The sequence below is a fragment of the Pimephales promelas genome, chromosome 7, assembly GCF_988280905.1.
Source record: "Pimephales promelas chromosome 7, fPimPro1.hap1.1, whole genome shotgun sequence".
Classification (NCBI taxonomy): domain Eukaryota; kingdom Metazoa; phylum Chordata; class Actinopteri; order Cypriniformes; family Leuciscidae; genus Pimephales; species Pimephales promelas.
In genome coordinates this window covers 39,086,640-39,110,311 of record NC_142775.1, presented here as the reverse complement: position 1 = coordinate 39,110,311, position 23,672 = coordinate 39,086,640, and the positions used below count along the sequence as shown (strand labels likewise).

Here is a 23,672-nt window from a genome sequence, read left to right as displayed (position 1 = left end):
AGATGGATGGATGGATGGATGGATGGATGGATGGATGGATGGATGGATGGATGGATGGATGGATGGATAGATAGATAGATAGATAGATAGATAGATAGATAGATAGATAGATAGATAGATAGATAGATAGATAGATAGATAGATAGATAGATAGATAGATAGATAGATAAAACCATGGATGGATGGATGGATGGATGGATGGATGGATGGATAGATAAAATGATAGATAAAACCATATATAGATAGACAGACAGACGGATGGATGGATGATAGATGGACAGACAGATGGATAGATAGATAGATAGATAGATGGATGGATGGATGGATGGATGGATGGATGGATGGATGGATGGATGGATGGATGGATGGATGGATAGATAGATAGATAGATAGATAGATAGATAGATAGATAGATAGATAGATAGATAGATAGATAGATAGATAGATAGATAGATAGATAGATAGATAGATAGATAGATAGATAGATAGAGTTGTGAAAGTTGCAGTGTGTTTCACAGCACAATGAACTCTTTTATCCCGAAAGATCAGAGAGATTTTGATTTCTCCTGATTTTAGCGCTTTGATGTGTGTCAGATGTGCTGTGTGTGATCCAGACCGCAGATTCCCTCTGTTTATACAGTTGCATTGTGGGGGATTGTGTGGGACAGCTCGGGGTAGCAGATGCCAGGTCCCAGGTGGGACGTTTCAGTGAACCCGGCTTAAAAGTGCTTAACTGTAATCAAAATAACATGATGACAATGGAAAATTGCATTATGGATCTGAAAATAGGACTGATTTTCTCCAAGCAAAATATAGTTTTTGAAGGGTTTTGCTTTGATTTTTTTGAAGTCACGTCACCTGGACATGTTCTTGGTCCGTGTGAAAGTTGACTCTGTGGATATAAAAAGACAGCTCTCTGGCTTCTTTCTGTCTGGTTTGTTTCTCGAGCAGCAAATAATCGAGTATATGAGCTCACGGGTCTGCTGAAACACGACCGGAGTTAAAGACGATGGAAACACTATGACCAGAAAACGTGGACCCTCGGCTCGATGAGATCAGTGTGAATACTGGATCAGTTTATGATATTTCTGCATTACTCCATCTTTCTGCTTCTGAATAAAAGCGTCACTCTTCGGTACGGATGGCTTGAAGACATCACTAATGGCACAGGCATCTTCTCCAAATGGATGTGTGGAGTCCCGGTCCTTTAATCTCACTCAAACTGCAGAGAGCTGTTAGTCATGTGACCATCTGGACGACCCCATCAGACCTGTTCGTTTTGAGGAGAGAGACTGTGCTCTAATTAATGATCTAATTCTCTGGCTGAAGCATTTACCATCCTTAAAATATCACGATAATCATTCTTTTGTAATACTGTCATCAGTTCTGGAGTCAGTGCTATAAGTCCTGATGTGATAAACTGTAACACACACTTATGATGCACCTTGAACATTAATGCATCAAGTAGAGATTATATATATATATTATAATTATGCTGTTCATGTTGTCTTAGAATTATTTAAATCACTAGATTCTACTGTTTTTATGATATATTATAATTATTAATATATTATTATTTATCTAATTATATTAAATATTTTTATACATTATTTTATTTAATTGATTAATAACTGTTATTTTTAGTTTATTTAATTTTACATCTAACAATGAGTAAAACATTTATTAATCTGTGTTAATGTTAGTTCATAAATATCCAGCTGTTCATTGTTAGTTCACAGCATCAACTAATGCATTAACATTTGATTTTAATAATGTATTAGAAAATGATTAAATTAATATTAACTAAGATGCTGTAGAAGTTTGGATCATTTTTCTGTTAACTAAAGTATTTAACTAATGTTAACTTATGAAACCTTATTGTAAAGTGTTACCATTTAATTTATATGTATTTATACAGAATTTCCCCGAAAACTATAACATGAATTAAATGCACCATAAATATATTTGACTTGACTTGACTTGAAAGGTTAAACCATACAAAGTACCTTTAATTATTTTACTATTTATTTACGAAGTGAAATATCTAATACTAGCCACAAAACTGGTCAAATGACAAGTCGTTAGTAATTTTCTTATATTTTTATATTTTATAAAAATGAATTCATTAATTTCCAGGCCTGTAAAAGTTATGAAAATCAATGAAATCTTATATAAATATCTATTAGCATTAGAGGTGGCTGTTTTGTCCGTGTAATACCTATAAAATATATATATATTTTTTTATTTTTTATAGAATTTATATTTTATTATGAATTAAATGCACCACTATTTAGTTAATAATAAATTAAAATAGTGTGAAACTTTTTGCATTTCTATTTACCAGTGTTATTTTAATATCGATGATGTTCTATTATTAATTTTAGCAACATTTTTAGTCATTTTGTTTTTAAAATGTATGTCAGTACAATTTTTAGTACGTGGTACTTCTTTGCTTTAGTTATTTTAGAATGAATATGAGAAATGTTGCAATTTTAAATATTTTTATTTCAGCGATTTTTTTTTACATTTTTTTTATTTGATTTGAAGAAATGTTTTTGTGTTTAGTTAACGCTATAACGAGTGCCCGTGCTCTTGAATCAGGTCTGACGGCGGCTGCGGGACGGGGGAAGCTGGAGGTGTGTGAGTTCCTGTTGGAGCGGGGGGCGCAGGTTCAGCAGGGGAACAGGAGAGGAGCGTGTGCCCTGTTCTGCGCAGTTCGACAGGGACACTGGCAGGTGGGACGCTGCTAAACACCTGAACCACACAAACGTCCTCTGCAGTACTTTTTATGAATATTAATATGAATATTTATATATCTTGCAGATTGCAGATCTGTTGCTGCAACATGGGGCGGATGTGAATGTAAGTGACAAACAGGGCCGCACACTGCTGATGGTGGCCGCGTGTGAGGGGCATCTCAGCACGGCCGAATTCCTCTTATCTAAAGGTGAGTTATCCAAATGCACTCTGAACTTTGTTTATCAGCATAATCAATAGCACTTTATTTCGATAGTCCACTTTAGACATTCAACTAATATTGCAACTACATGTCAACTAACTGTCATTAGAGTATTAGTAGACTGTCTGCTTAATATCTGCTAACACTTAATTTTAATGATCCCCAACAGACATTCTAGTAACTTGGTCAACTTATAACTGTAACTCGGGGCCAAGATGGCGGCCAAATCCAATATGGCCGCTGCCCGAAAAGGGTTCCGGCTATAACTTTTGAACCACATGAGTTACAAATACAAACTTGATATGTTTTTCAGCTTATTTGGTCATGGGAACACATATTAATGTTTATATTTATGACCCAGTATATCTGCACCCCTTGATCCTCCAATTCCAATATGGCCGCTGTCTAAAAAAAGCAGTTTGGGCTGTAGTATGGGGCCTTACACCCCATTATTCACACAAATTCATCTATAAGCACCAAATTTGGCACAGATATAGCTGAGGGCATACTGAGATGATTTAGCCATGGTCCCTTAGACCAAGATGGCGGCCAACTTAAAAAAGGACATGATATTTGAAAAAGAAGTCGCAAAGTCTCATGAAAAGCAAAACATTTTCTTCAAATTGTGACTGAATTTCTTTTTTTTATAATCACGTCGACATGATGACAAACACATATCTGAATGTTGCAGTGTGATTTTGTCAAAGGTTTAATAGACACAGGCGATAAGATTGGGTGGGTGTTTGAATCGAGATTGTGATGTAGAACAATTTTAGCAGTATTATCTATAATATTCTATTTTTTCTTGAAACTCAAGCCATTTTTCAATGCCACCCCCAATATATATTTAAGTAATTGAATTAATTTCATAATATGACTGAAATTAATGACTGCTAGTCGACTAGAAAATGATTTAGTCAGAAGCCCTAGAAATAACAGAATCAATGCTGCAAACTTCAAACCTGAGACAAATTCACTTTTAGCTCGAGCACAAGAGCAAACCTGTTGTTTGAAAGTCGGTTATTGAGATAAAGTGGCAATTTTCCAGCGAGAGGTCAAACAAAACATCCTCTGCTTTTCCCAGGAGCCTCTTTAGCGTCGGTGGATAAGGAAGGGTTAACTCCCCTCAGCTGGGCATGTTTAAAAGGACACAAGAACGTTGTGCAGTTTTTGGTGGAACGGGGTGCAGTAATCGACCACTCAGACAAGAATGGACGCACACCGCTGGACCTGGCAGCCTTCTACGGAGACGCTGACATTGTAAGTGAATAACATATTGTAGAGCTGTGGAGGAGGTCGCAGGGCTCTTTCATGTGAAATACGGTTGTGTGAAGTTGCAGGACTGATGCATCAGATCATGACAGGAATCGGGTTTGTTAGCTGACTTTCGCTGCTGTAGATTTTGAATTAGTAATAAACAGGAGGCAGAATTACAATATGATTTGAAGGGAAAGATATCTGACAATGTGGGGCTGTTTGGTTAAACAAATAAACATATTTATTTTGATGGATAACAATTGGTTTTACTATTGTGATGTGTGCAATCAGTTGAGGGTATTCTAAATAAATAGCCATAGTCAAAAATAAAAGAGGTAATTATTTATAAACTACCATTCATAATTTGTGTGTTTTTAAGTCTCTTCTGCTCACCTAGGCTGCATTTATTTGATCAAATTTACAGTAAAAAATGTAATATTGTGAAATATCATTTCAATTAAAAAACAAATTCTATGTGAATATATTTTAAAATATAATTTATTCCTGTGATCAAAGCTTAATTTTCAGCGTCATTACTCCAGTCTTTAGTGTCACATGATCCTTCAGAAATCATTCTAATATGCACTCTCAGAAAAAAAAGGTACAAAAGCTGTCACTGGGGCTGTAACTTTTCAAAAGGTACACTTTTGTACCCAACGGCTGCATATTGGTACCTTAGTGGTACATATTAGCACCTAAAATGTACATATTAACACCTAAAATAGACATATTAGCTCCTGAAATGTACATATTAACACTAAAAATGTACATATTAACACCTAAAATGTACATATTAATACCTAAAATGTACATATTAGCACCTAAAATGGACATATTAGCTCCTGAAATGTACATATTAACACAAAAATGTACTTATTAGCACCTAAAATGTACATATTAACACCTAAAATGTACATATTAGCACCTGAAATGTACATATTAGCACCTAAAATGGACAAAAGTTTACCTTTTGAAAAGGTACAGCTCCAGTGACAGCTTTTGTACCTTTTTTTCTGAGAGTGTGCTGATATTTATTATTATCATTATCAATGTTAAATACAGTTGGACTGCTTTATATTTTTACGGAAACATTGATACTTTTTTTAGGATTCTTTGAAATATAGAAAGTTCAAACAGCATTTATTTCAAATAGATTTTTACCGTCACTTTTGTTGAATTTAACGAATTCTTGCTGAATAAAAGTATTAATTTATTTTCAAAAAATTATCTGACTAACTCCAAATTTTCATGAAATTCCACTGTCATTCTAACACAGCATGCCGGCCACAGGTTGACAGTGATGATGTGAAGCGTGTGTTTCTGCAGGTTCATTATCTGGTTGAGAAGGGCGCTGTGATCGAGCATGTGGACTACAGTGGCATGAGGCCGCTGGATCGAGCCATCGGCTGCAGAAACACCTCCGTTGTGCTCACCTTACTGAAGAAAGGAGCCAAACTAGGTGAGATCTGCACTTCCACTGGATTATAATGATAATGAGTGTGATTGTTCAGTCATAATAGACTTCATTAAAATAAGTAAAAGACAGCAAATAGGCACATTTCTATTGAGTCACAGTTTTGAATTGATTCACTGAAAAGGACCATTTGTCAATAGGCCACTATCATCAATAACATGAGCCTGTGATATTTATTAGCCAATCACATCTTTCCTCCTGAAGCTCTTACATCACAGTGCGTGTGTGTGTGTGTGTGTGTGTCCGTGTTTCCACTGATTTGAGCTGATTTAATTGCAATCGCTTTGCAGAATTTTAACAATATCAACATTGATGTGATAATATTAGATCTAGAGTGATTACGACAATGAGTGGGTCCTGACACGTGTTGTCTAACTCTAATAGAGTTCAGAATGTCTGTAATTGCCAATCCCAATGCATCTTTTTCATTATCTACATGGATATTAAAATCACTAACAATTAGTACTTTATCTGCAGCCGGTACTTACTCTGATAAAGTCTGTATGGTGCCTTATAGTGAGCAATTATTCTGTGATATAAATCAATATTTTTTTCCCCAAGAAAGCCGCGAATATCGATACATAAGTCCCATTCAAATCCCCGTGTTTAACTTAACTCATCAAGGGGCCGTTCACATATCACATGAAGTGTTTTATTTAAAAAAAAAAAAAAAAAGATGTTTATTAAATTAAAGATTAGCTTTCCATCCCTCATGACCATTAGCTTGGGATTTATCCCTGATTTTTATTATTTGGTTTTAAAGCCAGTTTTCTTGAGTGGAAACATGTGGTGTTGGTGTGAAAGTGAAAGAGACTCTCCGTCTCGTCTGGTGTGACTGAGGTGAATGTATGATGCTGTATTTTCTCTTTGCATGTCTCTTTCTTCTGTTTTTCATTCTTCTCTCTTTTAACTGCTTTCACTAAAACCATCATCAGGCTACAGAACGTCACCTTATGATCGAACAGGTACACTCTTTAGGTAACTTTATTTCACGCCAGTTACATTCTTCTCCTAATCTGTGTTTTTAAAGAGCGGTTTGATGTAACGGTCCATCTATCTCTCTCTCTCTCTCTCTCTCTCTCTCTCTCTCTCTGTATCCAAGGTAACGCAGCCTGGGCGATGGCGACCTCCAAACCCGACATCCTCATCATCCTCCTGCAGAAGCTCATGGAGGAAGGAAACCTGCTGTATAAGGCAAGGACAGGTTCCAGTTTTGCTGTCAATTGATTTAAAATGCAAAAAAAAGTCTTCACTCTAAAAATCTTTTATTAGGCCTATATATAGGAGATAAAGTTGACAAACGTTTCGGCTGCAGGTCTCCAGGTGATCATGATTAAACAATCAAATAATTAGTCCATCTGAAACAGAGGATAAAGATTACAAACAATGTTGGAACAATTACACATCAGAAAAAGAAAAAAACCCAAGTTTAAACAGTCAAATAATAGTTCATAGACTCCAGTTTAATTCCATCTGGGACAGCAAATAAATAATCACTCTTAGAAGAAATGGTTCTATTTAGAACCAGAAATGGTTCTATTTAGAACCAGAAATGGTTCCATCCCCCGCTTCATATATGGAACTCCAAAATGGTTCTATATAGAATCATTTTTTTGGTAAAAGGTTCTATTGACCATGTATGGAACCCCAGGGTTTTATATAGAACCCAGAGGAACCCTTTTTTAAAGAGTGTATAGAACCTTTTAGGGGTTCCAAATACGTAGCGCTGATAGAACATTTTAAGGTTCTATATAGAACCTTTTCTTCTAAGAGTGATTGGAACAATAACACATCAGGCAAGAAATGCCGTTCATAAACATTGTGCCCATATAAAAGAAATGGGAGAAAAAAATAAAAACAACTTATATGAAACAAGACAGATCATAATCTTCATTTAAACCTAGAGGGGACATGGTTTGTGAATTAAACATCCAAAATGCCTCTCTTTTTAAGAGTTTATTAGATTTAATTATGAAATTAAAGATTTAATTTATTAGGAAAAATGTTGTTAGGTGTTATTAATTACAATTAAATGCTCCAAATTACTGTTGACACAACATACAGTATTTTAAATATGTTTATAAAGCGTATTTTTTTATAAATGAAGGTCATTATCACCAATAACTCCTACTGAAAAATTCTATCGTAATCTTATTCATTCGGTCATTTTAATTTTCATATTTTAATGATGATAAGACATTAAAAAGCTTCTGTTTTCATTTACATTTTCATTTTAATTCACAAACTTACAAGACTAGCAAAGGCTGTGCATTCATTTATATTATGAAAAGAAAGTTGAACAAAAACAGAGTCATTTTTTAGTTTTTATCTTGAACAGTTGTCGCGGAGTGTGAGTGAACGCGATCATCCCCTTTATTAATCTGTCAAAATGACGGACGGCTTTCAGATTTATTCATCTCTTCTAAAAAAAAAATAGGAAAATTTACAGTTAATGCGACCTTTGATATATATCTCAATTGACCGACCTTAAGACATGAGTTTTGATATGTGATATAAGTGTCTGAATGCTTATTAAAATAAAACCGGGAATGATTTTCTCCACATGCCTTGTCAAAGCGGTGAGCTTTAATCCAGGAGAAATGGGACTGTAAATTGACACATTGAGTGATTGTTATCAGAGCATAAATGAGCAGATGATATGTGTGTGACATTTAACAGATTGACGTTTGTGTCAGCTGGAAGGAATGATTGATGACTCTTTTCTCTGTCTCCTCAGAGAGGGAAGATGAAGGAAGCGGCTCAACGGTATCAGTACGCGTTGAGGAAGTTTCCCAGAGAGGGATTCGGTGACGAACTGAAGGCCTTTAAGGAGCTGCGCGTGTCTTTGTACCTTAATCTCTCCCGCTGTCGTCGGAAAACCAATGTAAGACACCAGCCTCACCGGACACCGGCTCTCCTTTAGTTATGCCTCGTTTCAACAGTCGGACGATTATTTGAACTTTTTTAGACACGTTTAAATTCATCAGGAGATTTTTTTTATTCTGATATAAATTCTGACATCAAGGGTTCCATACATCAATTATCAAAAATATTTTACAACCCCCACAATAAAGTTTTAAAATACAACAGACTGGCAGTGTCATATTAGTAATATTTATATAATATTGCAGTATTAATATTTTTATACAAATTTTGTTCTTATATTGCATTTACATTAAATTTCTATTTATATCACTATTTAGCTTTATTTTTATTTCACTTTTAGATTTAGTAATGTATTTTATTTCTTGAACTTAGTTATATTTATATTTCTAATATTAGTCAAATTGTTTTGTTTAGATTGTTTTATAGAAATACGTTTATTTAAGATTTACAGTAAGTTAACAAAAAATATGCATTATTAAAAAATATGTAATATTATGTATAAAATACAAATGTCATGACAGTTGGTCAGTGTAGTATTAGCCCCGCCCCTCCTTCACTGTGATTGGACGGGTGGGTAAGAAGTGACAGTGATGAGCGCTGCGTTTTTATCCAAAGTTGTGAAAAAAAAAAATGCAAAAAAAGAACAAAAAAACTTCTTTGTGATTATATCATTCAGTCTCTCGTACGTTACGCATGTATGAGTGCGATCATGAGCAATAATCTTCTGCTGCAGTTCACTTAACGGCCACCGGTGTCGCTAATAGCACAGGTTTCTGAATTCTACATACAGCCCCTTTAACAATCACAATGAACAATCACAAAAAAATAAATAAAAACATATTAAAACAAGGAAAATAAAATAACATTGATATCATCAATATGTGGAAAAACGAATAAATTAATTTATCCCTAATTAAAAACTATAGAAATTCACAGTCCTAATAATTATCAATCATCAATTATTCTTATTATGCTTCAAGGCAAGATTGTGTGCCCATCTGGAGCAGTGAGCCGAGGTGTAGAGACGCCCTGCTAGTTCTCCTGATCTGGATCAATCAGATTGTGTTTTTTCACCGCTCAAAATGTCAGACACAGCAAGACGAGAAAGATGCAAATGACTCTCTGTGGGCTTGAATTGATTCGAGGGTCTATTCAGAAGTAATAGCCCAGCTCCAAAAGGTGTCCCGACGCAATACAGAGCCAATTTCCAGCCCGCACCTTTGATTGATGACACAATGAACAACAACTGAAGAGTTCATTAATTAAATCACCAATTATTTGGGCCGATTTACAGCTATTCAGCAGTCCTGTGGTGTGAATCGAAATTCAGCAACTCTGGCTGATTGCTGTTCTCTCTCTCTCTGACAGGACTTTGGCTTGGCTGAGGAGTTCGCAACAAAGGCCTTGGAGCTCAAACCCAAATCCTACGAGGCGTACTACGCTAGAGCCAGAGCCAAACGCAGCAGCAGGTCAGACAACCGTCTTTACTAGATTTCATCTGTCTATGCAGCTCATATTCATGTTCTCAGGTCATATATTTTTGCGTAAACCGTGATACACTACCATTCAAAAGTGTGGGGTCACAGCAAGGATGCATTAAAAGGGTCAAACTTGACAACAAAGACATTTGTAATGTTACAAAATGTTCCTTTTCAAATTAACACTGTTCTTTTGAACTTTCTATTCATCAAATAATCCTGAAAAAAAAGATTCACGGTTTCCACAGAAATATGAAGCAGCACAACTGTGTTCAACATTGATAATAATCATAAATGTTTCTTGAGCAGCATATTAGAATGATTTCTGAAGGATCACGTGACACTGAAGACAGGAGAAAAACTAAAATATTCAAATTAATTTGTAATATTTCAAAACATGACTTTTTACTGTATTTTTTATCAAATAAATGCAGCCATGATAAGCATAAGAGACTTCTTTAAAAAAAAAAAAAAGACATTTTTTCCAAACTTTCGACTTTATTATTGTAATATAATTAATACAAAAATGACCTTAACCCGACCATAACCCGAAAATTGGCTGCATGTAAGCGTAGTCATTGAAAACACAGAAAGCCGGAAATGTGCATCAAAGGCAGGGAAAGAGTTAACATTATTAACTATAATAATAATAAAAGATGACTATTTGTAAAACTATGTATATGATATAATTCATAGCATCATGGTTTGAAATGTGCTGGGGACAGAGACGTACTCGGAAGGGCATTTTCAAAAGTGCTGGGTACAATAACGCATTTATTCTTTTTTTCTCTTTCGAGTAGGTCATGTTTTGAAAGACGATGTCCTGTAGCTGCTTCCTGATGTACATAAATAAAAATGAGCACAATGTCCGAGTATAGTGAGTATATAGAGTATATACGCCCTTTAGTGATGGTCCAGAGGTAGAATTTTTGCCTAGCGTATCGGGACTCGGGAGGTTCGAGGTTCTAATCCGCACTCGTATAGTTTTTTTCCCCCTCATCAAAACCAATAATGTTTATCAGTGGTTGAATTGATATAATGTTTATCAGTGGTTGTATATGTTTTGATGAGGGAAAAAATATACGAGAGCGGATTAGAACCCATGAGAAACAGGGACACGTTTGTGTGCATTTTGAATTGTGAATCTCCGCAACGGATTGAAGCGCGTTTCCGAGAGAAGACGACACATTTCAGTGCTAGATCGCCTGTTATTTAACAAACAAATGAAACGAATGCTGTTAACTGTAAATGTTTTATTTGTATTGGTACATCTGTGCCACTAGATTTTCAAAAGTGGTGGGGACAAAATCGACCCTGGCAAAAAGTGGTGGGGACATGTCCCAACCCGTCCCCCCCGTAAATGACGCCTACGCATTGCATAGCAAAAACATAATAGACACAATTGTTGAGTATTGTGTCATTATTTTTTGGAAAAACATCTTTGAATGATTAGGCTTGTTTCTGACTCTCTTACAAAAACAGAATTGTCTGCATGACCCTTCTCAGTTGTGATGTTTTTCTCTCCATGTGTTTCTGAACGCACAGACAGTTCAGCGCAGCGCTATCAGACCTGCACGAGGCGTCCAATCTCTGCCCGAACAACCGTGAGATCTGCCGTCTGCTGGCTCGTGTGGAGGACGAGTGTAAACAGATGCAGCGCAGTCAGAGCAAACCTCAGGAGCTGACCGTCCCACAGGAGGAGGAGGAGCGCGTCGAGGAGGAAGAGGACGAGGACGACGATTCTGAGGCCTGGTCCCAAAGTATCTACTCGCTAAACAGAACTGCTAACGGCCGCTCGGTTTCCCCGCCTCACAAACAAAGCCTTCGACATCCACATAGAGAATCTGTGGCTCAAAAGAGCCTCAGCAAACAGGCGCAGATAGTCAAAACCAACACACAGGTGAGTTCCTCTCGACCCACAAACACTAAAAGCCAGTCTCAGTACGCGCCCTCGAGTCCGATCCCTAGCCGACACATGTTGAAGGCCGGACCGGGCATCGACATCAGCCCGTTACCGAACGCTACCACTGATGCGGGACGCCACGAAATCGAGGATCTTCATCATGTCCAAGTGCACTCATCCCTGGACGGGACCTGTGGAGCTCAAGAGGTCAGAAAAGACCCCAGCATGAGGGTCTCCAGCTCCACCAGCAGCCTGGCGTCCAGCAGCAGTTTATCAGATAAAGGCCCGGATGTGCGCGTCAAGGACAAACCTAAAATCAGCCAGACAGGCTCTGTGGAGTATAAACCCCGACCCTTCATGGGGATCATGGACAAAACGGCCCGCTTCCAGCCACCGGCGCCGGTGTCCCGAGGCTGGCAGAGTCACTCCACTGAAGGTCTCGTAGCGTCTGGCGAGATTGTGTTCACCAAACCGTCCGGGTCGTATTTCGAGCAGCTCAAGGGTCCTGCGATCGGCCTGCACAACGGCAGCCTGCACGCGAAAGAGTTCTGCCGTAAAGAGCCCAAACCCGCTCTGGCCATGGCACATTCATTCACAGACAGTGTGCAGAAGCAGCCCGCTTCAGCTCGAGAAAACACCATTCATGTAGCGGCAATCAAACCAAAGAGGTCGTTCATTGAGTCTAATGTGTAGGAAACACACTTTGATGGCGGGGTGTTTGTGTGTGCGTGCGCTACTGTTCAAAAGTTTGGAGCCGGTAAGAAATAAATGGATTAAATTGATCAAAAGTGACAGTGAAGAAGACATTTATAATGTCAGATCATTCCTGAGTCCTGAAGAAATGAAGCAGCACAGCATTGATAATCAACATCAAATCAGCATATTAGAATGATTTCTGAAGGATCATGTGACACTGAAGACTGGACAAATTCAGGAATAAATCACATTTGACTAGATATTCACTTAGAAAACAGTACATTTGCAATATTACTGTATTTTTTCCTGATTACACTTCGGGGTCTATACGACCTCAACAATTGATTAATTGTACAAAAAATATACATTTTTAATCATACAAATAATATAGCATTTTTTTTGTTTACTTCTCATCTATGCATTAATGCTGTGTTTTTGGAGATATGAAGTACTTTTGTATCCATATACCACACAATTCCTCAACTACACCATTAGCTTGCATATGAATTTTTTTTTTAATGATACATTGCATTTATGCTCTAGTACTAGGCCTTCATTTCTGATTTCTGATTTTTTATTTATTTATTTATTTTGACACATTTTTTTTTTCCACATTTCCCATTCATTTCAATGACCCCGAAGACCAGAAGTGTAAACATTCCTTCTGAACAACCGAATCAAGCGTGTATAGATAGATAATGTATGAAAAGTCACGAAATCTTATAAAGGGAACTTTTTTTTTATTAAGTAATAGTCGATTGGGGTCTTATGACCCCACGACCCGATTTCGGGCTACTCATATTAATGCATCCCTGGTGAGCAGACGAGACTTCAAATCAAAAACATTTTAAAAATCTTACCGACCCCAAACTGTTGAACGGTAGTGTGTGTGTAAGCATAGATTTACAATACACAGTCAAAAAGGTTTGGACTTATTCTTCATTATTGCTATTTTCCATATTGTAAAAGAATGTTTCAATTCATCCATTTGAAGTCATTCATATGTAGGAAGTGGAAAGATCATGAGAAAATAATAATAATAGTGTTAAAAGAACGATCACAAACAGGAATATTGGCTCAGAAGTACAGTACAGGTTGGTGAAGGCTTCTGTTGATTGGCTGAGCTGGTGCAGTTATCGGTCGGGTTCTTTAAGCCCTGTGAACATGAACCATGGCTATTTTTATGCCCTTCAAAAGGGACCGTAACGACCCCTAATCGTGTGACGTCACTGACTGCACTGAATCCGTGGAGAGCCTGTGCAGACACCTCCACGATGTAAATATCACACGTGTGTTTTACACCTGTATGTGAAGACCATTATTTGACCATTTATCTTCAAACTTTTGAGTTTTTCATGCATTTTTGGTTGATATGATGTTTGCGGTTATTAAACTTGTATCTGGTCTGTTTGTTTGTATGTTTGTATATTACATTTGAATTGAAAAGTTCTTTCCTGCTTGTTATTCCTGTCTAGGTTAATTTATTTGTGGCGCCTCTGGCTTGGTAACTGTCAAAGCAATATATTTTATATAGTTATTTTTGCACAGCTACTTTTAAGATAAATATGAAACGGAAATGTCTTATGAAACTATGGAGGCCATCTGAGTTTGAATGCATGTGAAAGAATTGGAGAAAAATATAATTCAAACTATAAAAGTGATACGTTTGAGATGGGGAGATGTTATTTGAAATGTATATATATATATATATATATATATATATATATAATTTTTTTTTCTGCAATTGGTGCCTCATGCGTTGCGATCTGTTACTGCATTCTGTATTGAAAAATGAATTTATTTCTGCCATGATCCACCTACGGGAAATAAAAAATCCCATTGGAAACGTTATTTCTTCATTATTTTTAATCCCTCTGAAGTGTTGCGCTGTAATTTGGACAAGATAGTTAATATAGTTAATTTAGCCAGCAGCCATATCACCCTGTAGCCCACTGAAGCTAAGCAGGGCTGAGCCTGGTTAATACCTGGATGGGAGAAAGCCAGCTTGCTACTGGAAGAGGTGTTAGTAAGGCCAGCAGGGGGTGCTCACCCTGTGGTCTGTATGGGTCCTAATGCCCCAGTATAGTAATGGGGATACTATACTGTCTAAGAGCACCGTCCTTCGGATGAGACATTAAACCGAGGTCCTGACTCTCTGTGGTCATTAAAAATCCCAGGATGTCTTTCGAAAGAGTAGGGGTGTAACCCCGGCATCCTGGCCAAATTTGCTAATCTCAATCGAAATTTTGAGTTGCTCTGATCTTCTTGAAACTCTGGATTCTGATAGAGGGCCGTGAGACTTAGACCTGAGTGCAAAAATGGAGGCTCTAGACCCTTCCAGAGCTGAGATATTGAGATATTTATAGTGGCATAAATGCTACGTGGGATCTCAATATCTCAGCTCTGGAAGGGTCTAGAGCCTCCATTTTTGCACTCAGGTCTAAGTCTCACAGCCCTCTATCAGAATCCAGAGTTTTGAGAAGATTGGAGAAACTTAATTTCTCCTCCCCAAAAAAAAAAACACAGGGGTACCACTGTCGGTTTTTTTTTTTTTTTTTTTTTTTTTTTTTTCGGGTCAAAATTTTGAGTTTCTCTACCCTTCCAGAGCTGAGATATTGAGCTTCAAAGTTTTTGCATTACATATAGGAAAATGTATATGGGGAACAAGTTTCATTCAAACATGAAAATAACAGGGACCCTAAATGTATCCTAAACATACAATATCAAAATCCTCTCAAATTTGTAAATGGGGATTTTTGGAATGGGTCAAATTCAGATAGAACCTTCTAATTCTAAAAAAAAAAACACTTTTCGCTTAGAATTATAAGGTTCTATCTGCCAAAACGTTATTTGAACATTAAATAAAAAAAAAAATAATGTTGTAACAATGTCTCAACATGTGTTGGAAAGTAAAATTTTATCCTTTCTATGACATTTATTTAATATTTTTTAGCACTTCCATGTATTTAGGACATTTCAAATTAAGCAAGGTAGGTCTAAATATTTTCCCCAGTGCATAATCTTCATTTTTGATACCAATTTGGTGGGTAATTAAACACATTATTGCATAAATTATTCTTTAATCTTTCTTTTGCTTAGACAGAAAGCAGCCACTGTATTACATCCTAGCAGGACTTTATTCCAGCTAAAGTGGGCCAGGTAAAATGGCTTTCTCTCTAGACCTCAATATGGCTGAAATAACATGCAAACGTTTATTGTTGTAATTAAGACCTCATTAATTAAATTGTTAAATATTTGACCTATAAGCCTTAATATGGTAAAATTAAGACATTTTAAGACTTTAAAAACTGCAAGAAAATCGACATGCTTCTGCAAATTAATTCATAAAGTTTAATAATCATTGAAAAATTAGTCACTGACTATATAATTCTCACAGCCTTTGTCTGCACCATTCTGTCTTCATCATATTCACTACACTTCCCAGCATCCTCTTGTCTCCACACCTGATCTCACTCCCTCAATCATCCACCTGTTCATCGTCCTGATCATCTGTGTCACCTGTCGTCACGTGTTCATTTTGTATCCTTATTTAGTTCTCTCTGTTTGGGGCTGTTTACACACGCGTTGGGCCACTTCATGCGTTTTCTCAGATCGGATAGCTATCTGATTTATCAAAACGATTCCATTTACACCTGGTCACATAAATGTGTTTTTGCAAATGGATATAAATCCGATCTTCAATTCCCGCGCTATATGCGGATTTAATGAAGTGCACGTCACCGAAAGCAACAGATATGAGCTGGATTTTATTGATCATCGGCTTTCATAATCAGCAAAGACGGTGATAAGAGAGAGCGGCAACAGAACTGGTAAGATCATTTCATTTCTTTGGAAAAGAAGATTGGAGAAACTTTTTTTTCGCACAAAAAAAAAAAAAAACGAAAGGGGTACCCCTGTCGTTTTTTTCGGATTGAAATTTTGAGTTGCTCTGATCTTCTTGAAACTCTGGATTCTGATAGACGGCCGTGAGACTTAGACCTGAGTTTGGGTTGCGGAGAGTTTGTGAGACTGTGGTTTTTTAACACCTACTCCCGTATAATGGAAATCATTATGAACATCCGCTAAGCTAATTATTTCCCATCTGCCTTTCTTCTGCTGTTAACGCTTGTCCCAAGAAAAATGGCGTTCGTCAGCTCCAGTTTTGTATCCAGCCTCTCACGGAGACTTCAGATGCCCAAACGCATGTGATGAGAAGACCAACACCTGTGAAGAGACGATTCAACGCCAGCGATATGTTATGCCCTTAATATTGCATGATTAACTAAATGTATTTTTTTCCATGTACTCTTCTGATGTGCACTTAATGTAAAGCTGCTTTGAAACAATATGTATGTTAGCCAGAGGAGAACTGGCCCCCGACTGAGCATGAGCATTTTTGCACTCAGGTCTAATTCCCATGGCCCTCTATCAGAATCATGAGTTTCAAGAAGATTGGAGAAACTTTTTTTTTCGCACAAAAAAAAAAAAAAAAACCAAAGGGGTAACACTGTTGGTTTTTTTTGGGTCGATATTTTGAGTTGCTCTGATCTTCTTGAAACTCTGGATTATGATAGAGGGCCATGGGACTTTGACCTGAGAGCAAAAATGGAGGCTCTAGACCCTTCCAGAGCTGAGATATTGAGACCTCACATAGCATTTATGCCACTATAAATATCTCAATATCTCAGCTCTGGAAAGGTCTAGATCATCCATTTTTGCACTCAGGTGAAAGTCTCATGGCCCTCTATCAGAATCCAGAGTTTTGAGAAGATTGGAGAAACTTAACTTTTCGCCCAAAAACGAAAGGGGTAACACTGTCGTTTTTTTTTTCGGGTCGAAATTTTGAATTTTGATATCTCAGCTCTGGAAGGGTCTAGAGCCTCCATTTTTGCACTCAGGTCAAAGTCTCACAGCCCTCTATCATAATCCAGAGTTTTGAGAAGATTGGAGAAACGTAATTTTTTGCCCGAAAATGAAAAAAAACGAAAGGGGTAACACTGTCGTTTTTTTTTCGGGTCGAAATTTTGAATTTCGATATCTCAGCTCTGGAAGGGTCTAGAGCCTCCATTTTTGCACTCAGGTCAAAGTCTCACAGCCCTCTATCATAATCCAGAGTTTTGAGAAGATTGGAGAAACGTAATTTTTTGCCCGAAAATGAAAAAAAACGAAAGGGGTAACACTGTCGTTTTTTTTTCGGGTCGAAATTTTGAATTTCGATATCTCAGCTCTGGAAGGGTCTAGAGCCTCCATTTTTGCACTCAGGTGAAAGTCTCAAGGCCCTCTATCATAATCCAGAGTTTTGAGAAGATTGGAGAAACTTAATTTTTTGCCCGAAAATGAAAAAAAACGAAAGGGGTAACACTGTTGTTGTTTTTTTTGGGTCGAAATTTTGAATTTTGATATCTCGGCTCTGGAAGGGTCTAGATCATCCATTTTTGCACTCAGGTGAAAGTCTCATGGCCCTCTATCAGAATCCAGAGTTTTAAGAAGATTGGAGAAACTTAATTTTTTGCCCGAAAATGAAAAAAAACGAAAGGGGTAACACTGTCGTTTTTTTTTTCGGGTCGAAATTTAGAATTTTGATATCTCAGCTCTGGAAAGGTCTAGAGCCTCCATTTTTGCACTCAGGTGAAAGTCTCACGGCCCTCTATCAGAATCCAGAGTTTTGAGAAGATTGGAGAAACGTAATTTTTCGCCCGAAAATGAAAAAAAACGAAAGGGGTAACACTGTCGTTTTTTTTTCGGGTCGAAATTTTGAATTTTGATATCTCAGCTCTGGAAAGGTCTAGAGCCTCCATTTTTGCACTCAGGTGAAAGTCTCACGGCCCTCTATCAGAATCCAGAGTTTTGAGAAGATTGGAGAAACTTAATTTTTCGCCCAAAAATGAAAAAAAACGAAAGGGGTAACACTGTCGTTTTTTTTTCGGGTCGAAATTTTGAATTTCGATATCTCAGCTCTGGAAGGGTCTAGATCATCCATTTTTGCACTCAGGTCAAAGTCTCACAGCCCTCTATCATAATCCAGAGTTTTGAGAAGATTGGAGAAACTTAATTTTTCGCCCAAAAATGAAAAAAAACGAAAGGGGTAACACTGTCGTTTTTTTTTCGGGTCGAAATTTTGAATTTCGATATCTCAGCTCTGGAAGGGTCTAGATCATCCATTTTTGCACTCAGGTCAAAGTCTCACAGCCCTCTATCATAATCCAGAGTTTTGAGAAGATTGGAGAAACTTAATTTTTCGCCCAAAAATGAAAAAAAACGAAAGGGGTAACACTGTCGTTTTTTTTTCGGGTCGAAATTTTGAATTTCGATATCTCAGCTCTGGAAGGGTCTAGAGCCTCCATTTTTGCACTCAGGTCAAAGTCTCACAGCCCTCTATCATAATCCAGAGTTTTGAGAAGATTGGAGAAACTTAATTTTTCGCCCAAAAATGAAAAAAAACGAAAGGGGTAACACTGTCGTTTTTTTTTCGGGTCGAAATTTTGAATTTCGATATCTCAGCTCTGGAAGGGTCTAGAGCCTCCATTTTTGCACTCAGGTCAAAGTCTCACAGCCCTCTATCATAATCCAGAGTTTTGAGAAGATTGGAGAAACTTAATTTTTCGCCCAAAAATGAAAAAAAACGAAAGGGGTAACACTGTCGTTTTTTTTTTCGGGTCGAAATTTTGAATTTCGATATCTCAGCTCTGGAAGGGTCTAGAGCCTCCATTTTTGCACTCAGGTCAAAGTCTCACGGCCCTCTATCATAATCCAGAGTTTTGAGAAGATTGGAGAAACTTAATTTTTCGCCCAAAAATGAAAAAAAAACGAAAGGGGTAACACTGTCGTTTTTTTTTCGGGTCGAAATTTTGAATTTCGATATCTCAGCTCTGGAAGGGTCTAGATCATCCATTTTTGCACTCAGGTCAAAGTCTCACGGCCCTCTATCATAATCCAGAGTTTTGAAAAGATTGGAGAAACTTAATTTTTCGCCCAAAAATGAAAAAAAACGAAAGGGGTAACACTGTCGTTTTTTTTTCGGGTCGAAATTTTGAATTTCGATATCTCAGCTCTGGAAGGGTCTAGATCATCCATTTTTGCACTCAGGTCAAAGTCTCACAGCCCTCTATCATAATCCAGAGTTTTGAGAAGATTGGAGAAACTTAATTTTTCGCCCAAAAATGAAAAAAAACGAAAGGGGTAACACTGTCGTTTTTTTTCGGGTCGAAATTTTGAATTTCGATATCTCAGCTCTGGAAGGGTCTAGAGCCTACATTTTTGCACTCAGGTCAAAGTCTCACAGCCCTCTATCATAATCCAGAGTTTTGAGAAGATTGGAGAAACTTAATTTTTCGCCCAAAAATGAAAAAAAACGAAAGGGGTAACACTGTCGTTTTTTTTTTCGGGTCGAAATTTTGAATTTCGATATCTCAGCTCTGGAAGGGTCTAGATCGTCCATTTTTGCACTCAGGTCAAAGTCTCACGGCCCTCTATCATAATCCAGAGTTTTGAGAAGATTGGAGAAACTTAATTTTTCGCCCAAAAATGAAAAAAAACGAAAGGGGTAACACTGTCGTTTTTTTTTCGGGTCGAAATTTTGAATTTCGATATCTCAGCTCTGGAAGGGTCTAGAGCCTCCATTTTTGCACTCAGGTCAAAGTCTCACAGCCCTCTATCATAATCCAGAGTTTTGAGAAGATTGGAGAAACTTAATTTTTCGCCCAAAAATGAAAAAAAACGAAAGGGGTAAGTAACACTGTCGTTTTTTTTTCGGGTCGAAATTTTGAATTTCGATATCTCAGCTCTGGAAGGGTCTAGATCATCCATTTTTGCACTCAGGTCAAAGTCTCACAGCCCTCTATCATAATCCAGAGTTTTGAGAAGATTGGAGAAACATAATTTTTCGCCCAAAAATGAAAAAAAAAACGAAAGGGGTAAGTAACACTGTCGTTTTTTTTTCGGGTCGAAATTTTGAATTTCGATATCTCAGCTCTGGAAGGGTCTAGATCATCCATTTTTGCACTCAGGTCAAAGTCTCACAGCCCTCTATCATAATCCAGAGTTTTGAGAAGATTGGAGAAACTTAATTTTTCGCCCAAAAATGAAAAAAAAACGAAAGGGGTAAGTAACACTGTCGTTTTTTTTTTCGGGTCGAAATTTTGAATTTCGATATCTCAGCTCTGGAAGGGTCTAGAGCCTCCATTTTTGCACTCAGGTCAAAGTCTCACGGCCCTCTATCATAATCCAGAGTTTTGAGAAGATTGGAGAAACTTAATTTTTCGCCCAAAAATGAAAAAAAACGAAAGGGACACTGTCGTTTTTTTTTCGGGTCGAAATTTTGAATTTCGATATCTCAGCTCTGGAAGGGTCTAGAGACTCCATTTTTGCACTCAGGTCAAAGTCTCACGGCCCTCTATCATAATCCAGAGTTTTGAGAAGATTGGAGAAACTTAATTTTTCGCGTTAAAAAATGAAAAAAAACGAAAGGGACACTGTCGTTTTTTTTTTTTCGGGTCGAAATTTTGAATTTCGATATCTCAGCTCTGGAAGGGTCTAGATCATCCATTTTTGCACTCAGGTCAAAGTCTCACAGCCCTCTATAATAATCCAGAGTTTTGAGAAGATTGGAGAAACTTAATTTTTCGCCCAAAAATGAAAAAAAACGAAAGGGGTAACACTGTCGTTTTTTTTTCGGGTCGAAATTTTGAATTTCGATATCTCAGCTCTGGAAGGGTCTAGATCATCCATTTTTGCACTCAGGTCAAAGTCTCACAGCCCTCTATCATAATCCAGAGTTTTGAGAAGATTGGAGAAACTTAATTTTTCGCCCAAAAATGAAAAAAAACGAAAGGGGTAACACTGTCGTTTTTTTTTTCGGGTCGAAATTTTGAATTTCGATATCTCAGCTCTGGAAGGGTCTAGATCATCCATTTTTGCACTCAGGTCAAAGTCTCACAGCCCTCTATCATAATCCAGAGTTTTGAGAAGCTTGGAGAAACTTAATTTTTCGCCCAAAAATGAAAAAAAACGAAAGGGGTAACACTGTCGTTTTTTTTTCGGGTCGAAATTTTGAATTTCGATATCTCAGCTCTGGAAGGGTCTAGAGCCTCCATTTTTGCACTCAGGTCAAAGTCTCACAGCCCTCTATCATAATCCAGAGTTTTGAGAAGATTGGAGAAACTTAATTTTTCGCCCAAAAATGAAAAAAAACGAAAGGGGTAACACTGTCGTTTTTTTTTCGGGTCGAAATTTTGAATTTCGATATCTCAGCTCTGGAAGGGTCTAGAGCCTACATTTTTGCACTCAGGTCAAAGTCTCACAGCCCTCTATCATAATCCAGAGTTTTGAGAAGATTGGAGAAACTTAATTTTTCGCCCAAAAATGAAAAAAAACGAAAGGGGTAACACTGTCGTTTTTTTTTCGGGTCGAAATTTTGAATTTCGATATCTCAGCTCTGGAAGGGTCTAGATCATCCATTTTTGCACTCAGGTCAAAGTCTCACAGCCCTCTATCATAATCCAGAGTTTTGAGAAGATTGGAGAAACTTAATTTTTCGCCCAAAAATGAAAAAAAAAAACGAAAGGGGTAACACTGTCGTTTTTTTTTTTCGGGTCGAAATTTTTAATTTCGATATCTCAGCTCTGGAAGGGTCTAGATCATCCATTTTTGCACTCAGGTCAAAGTCTCACAGCCCTCTATCATAATCCAGAGTTTTGAGAAGATTGGAGAAACTTAATTTTTCGCCCAAAAATGAAAAAAAACGAAAGGGGTAACACTGTCGTTTTTTTTTCGGGTCGAAATTTTTAATTTCGATATCTCAGCTCTGGAAGGGTCTAGAGCCTCCATTTTTGCACTCAGGTCAAAGTCTCACAGCCCTCTATCATAATCCAGAGTTTTGAGAAGATTGGAGAAACTTAATTTTTCGCCCAAAAATGAAAAAAAACGAAAGGGGTAACACTGTCGTTTTTTTTTTTCGGGTCGAAATTTTGAATTTCGATATCTCAGCTCTGGAAGGGTCTAGAGCCTCCATTTTTGCACTCAGGTCAAAGTCTCACAGCCCTCTATCATAATCCAGAGTTTTGAGAAGATTGGAGAAACTTAATTTTTCGCCCAAAGATGAAAAAAAACGAAAGGGGTAACACTGTCGTTTTTTTTTTCGGGTCGAAATTTTGAATTTCGATATCTCAGCTCTGGAAGGGTCTAGATCATCCATTTTTGCACTCAGGTCAAAGTCTCACAGCCCTCTATCATAATCCAGAGTTTTGAGAAGATTGGAGAAACTTAATTTTTCGCCCAAAGATGAAAAAAAACGAAAGGGGTAACACTGTCGTTTTTTTTTTCGGGTCGAAATTTTGAATTTCGATATCTCAGCTCTGGAAGGGTCTAGATCATCCATTTTTGCACTCAGGTCAAAGTCTCACGGCCCTCTATCATAATCCAGAGTTTTGAGAAGATTGGAGAAACTTAATTTTTCGCCCAAAAATGAAAAAAAACGAAAGGGGTAACACTGTCGTTTTTTTTTCGGGTCGAAATTTTGAATTTCGATATCTCAGCTCTGGAAGGGTCTAGAGCCTCCATTTTTGCACTCAGGTCAAAGTCTCACGGCCCTCTATCATAATCCAGAGTTTTGAGAAGATTGGAGAAACTTAATTTTTCGCCCAAAAATGAAAAAAAACGAAAGGGGTAACACTGTCGTTTTTTTTTTCGGGTCGAAATTTTGAATTTCGATATCTCAGCTCTGGAAGGGTCTAGAGCCTCCATTTTTGCACTCAGGTCAAAGTCTCACGGCCCTCTATCATAATCCAGAGTTTTGAGAAGATTGGAGAAACTTAATTTTTCGCCCAAAAATGAAAAAAAACGAAAGGGGTAACACTGTCGTTTTTTTTTTCGGGTCGAAATTTTGAATTTCGATATCTCAGCTCTGGAAGGGTCTAGAGCCTCCATTTTTGCACTCAGGTCAAAGTCTCACAGCCCTCTATCATAATCCAGAGTTTTGAGAAGATTGGAGAAACTTAATTTTTCGCCCAAAAATGAAAAAAA

At 37.4% G+C, this 23,672-nt stretch overlaps 1 protein-coding gene across 3 annotated transcripts in view; it reads left to right on the top strand.

Moving 5' to 3' along the window:
- tanc1b (tetratricopeptide repeat, ankyrin repeat and coiled-coil containing 1b) overlaps window positions 1-14,504 on the top strand; it is a 169,952-nt gene extending 155,448 nt beyond the window's left edge. For 2 of the 3 annotated variants that reach the window (XM_039683285.2, XM_089133454.1), the window contains 9 exons: window positions 2,602-2,735; window positions 2,824-2,947; window positions 4,044-4,219; window positions 5,543-5,675; window positions 6,626-6,655; window positions 6,793-6,884; window positions 8,428-8,574; window positions 9,945-10,045; window positions 11,600-14,504. In XM_039683285.2, coding sequence (XP_039539219.2) covers window positions 2,602-2,735; window positions 2,824-2,947; window positions 4,044-4,219; window positions 5,543-5,675; window positions 6,626-6,655; window positions 6,793-6,884; window positions 8,428-8,574; window positions 9,945-10,045; window positions 11,600-12,650 — 1,988 coding nt within the window. In that variant the 3' untranslated portion in view covers window positions 12,651-14,504. The remainder of the gene's footprint in view (window positions 1-2,601; window positions 2,736-2,823; window positions 2,948-4,043; window positions 4,220-5,542; window positions 5,676-6,625; window positions 6,656-6,792; window positions 6,885-8,427; window positions 8,575-9,944; window positions 10,046-11,599) is intronic. The other variant, XM_039683286.2, reaches the window with a different exon arrangement.
- Window positions 14,505-23,672: the final 9,168 nt, after the last annotated feature.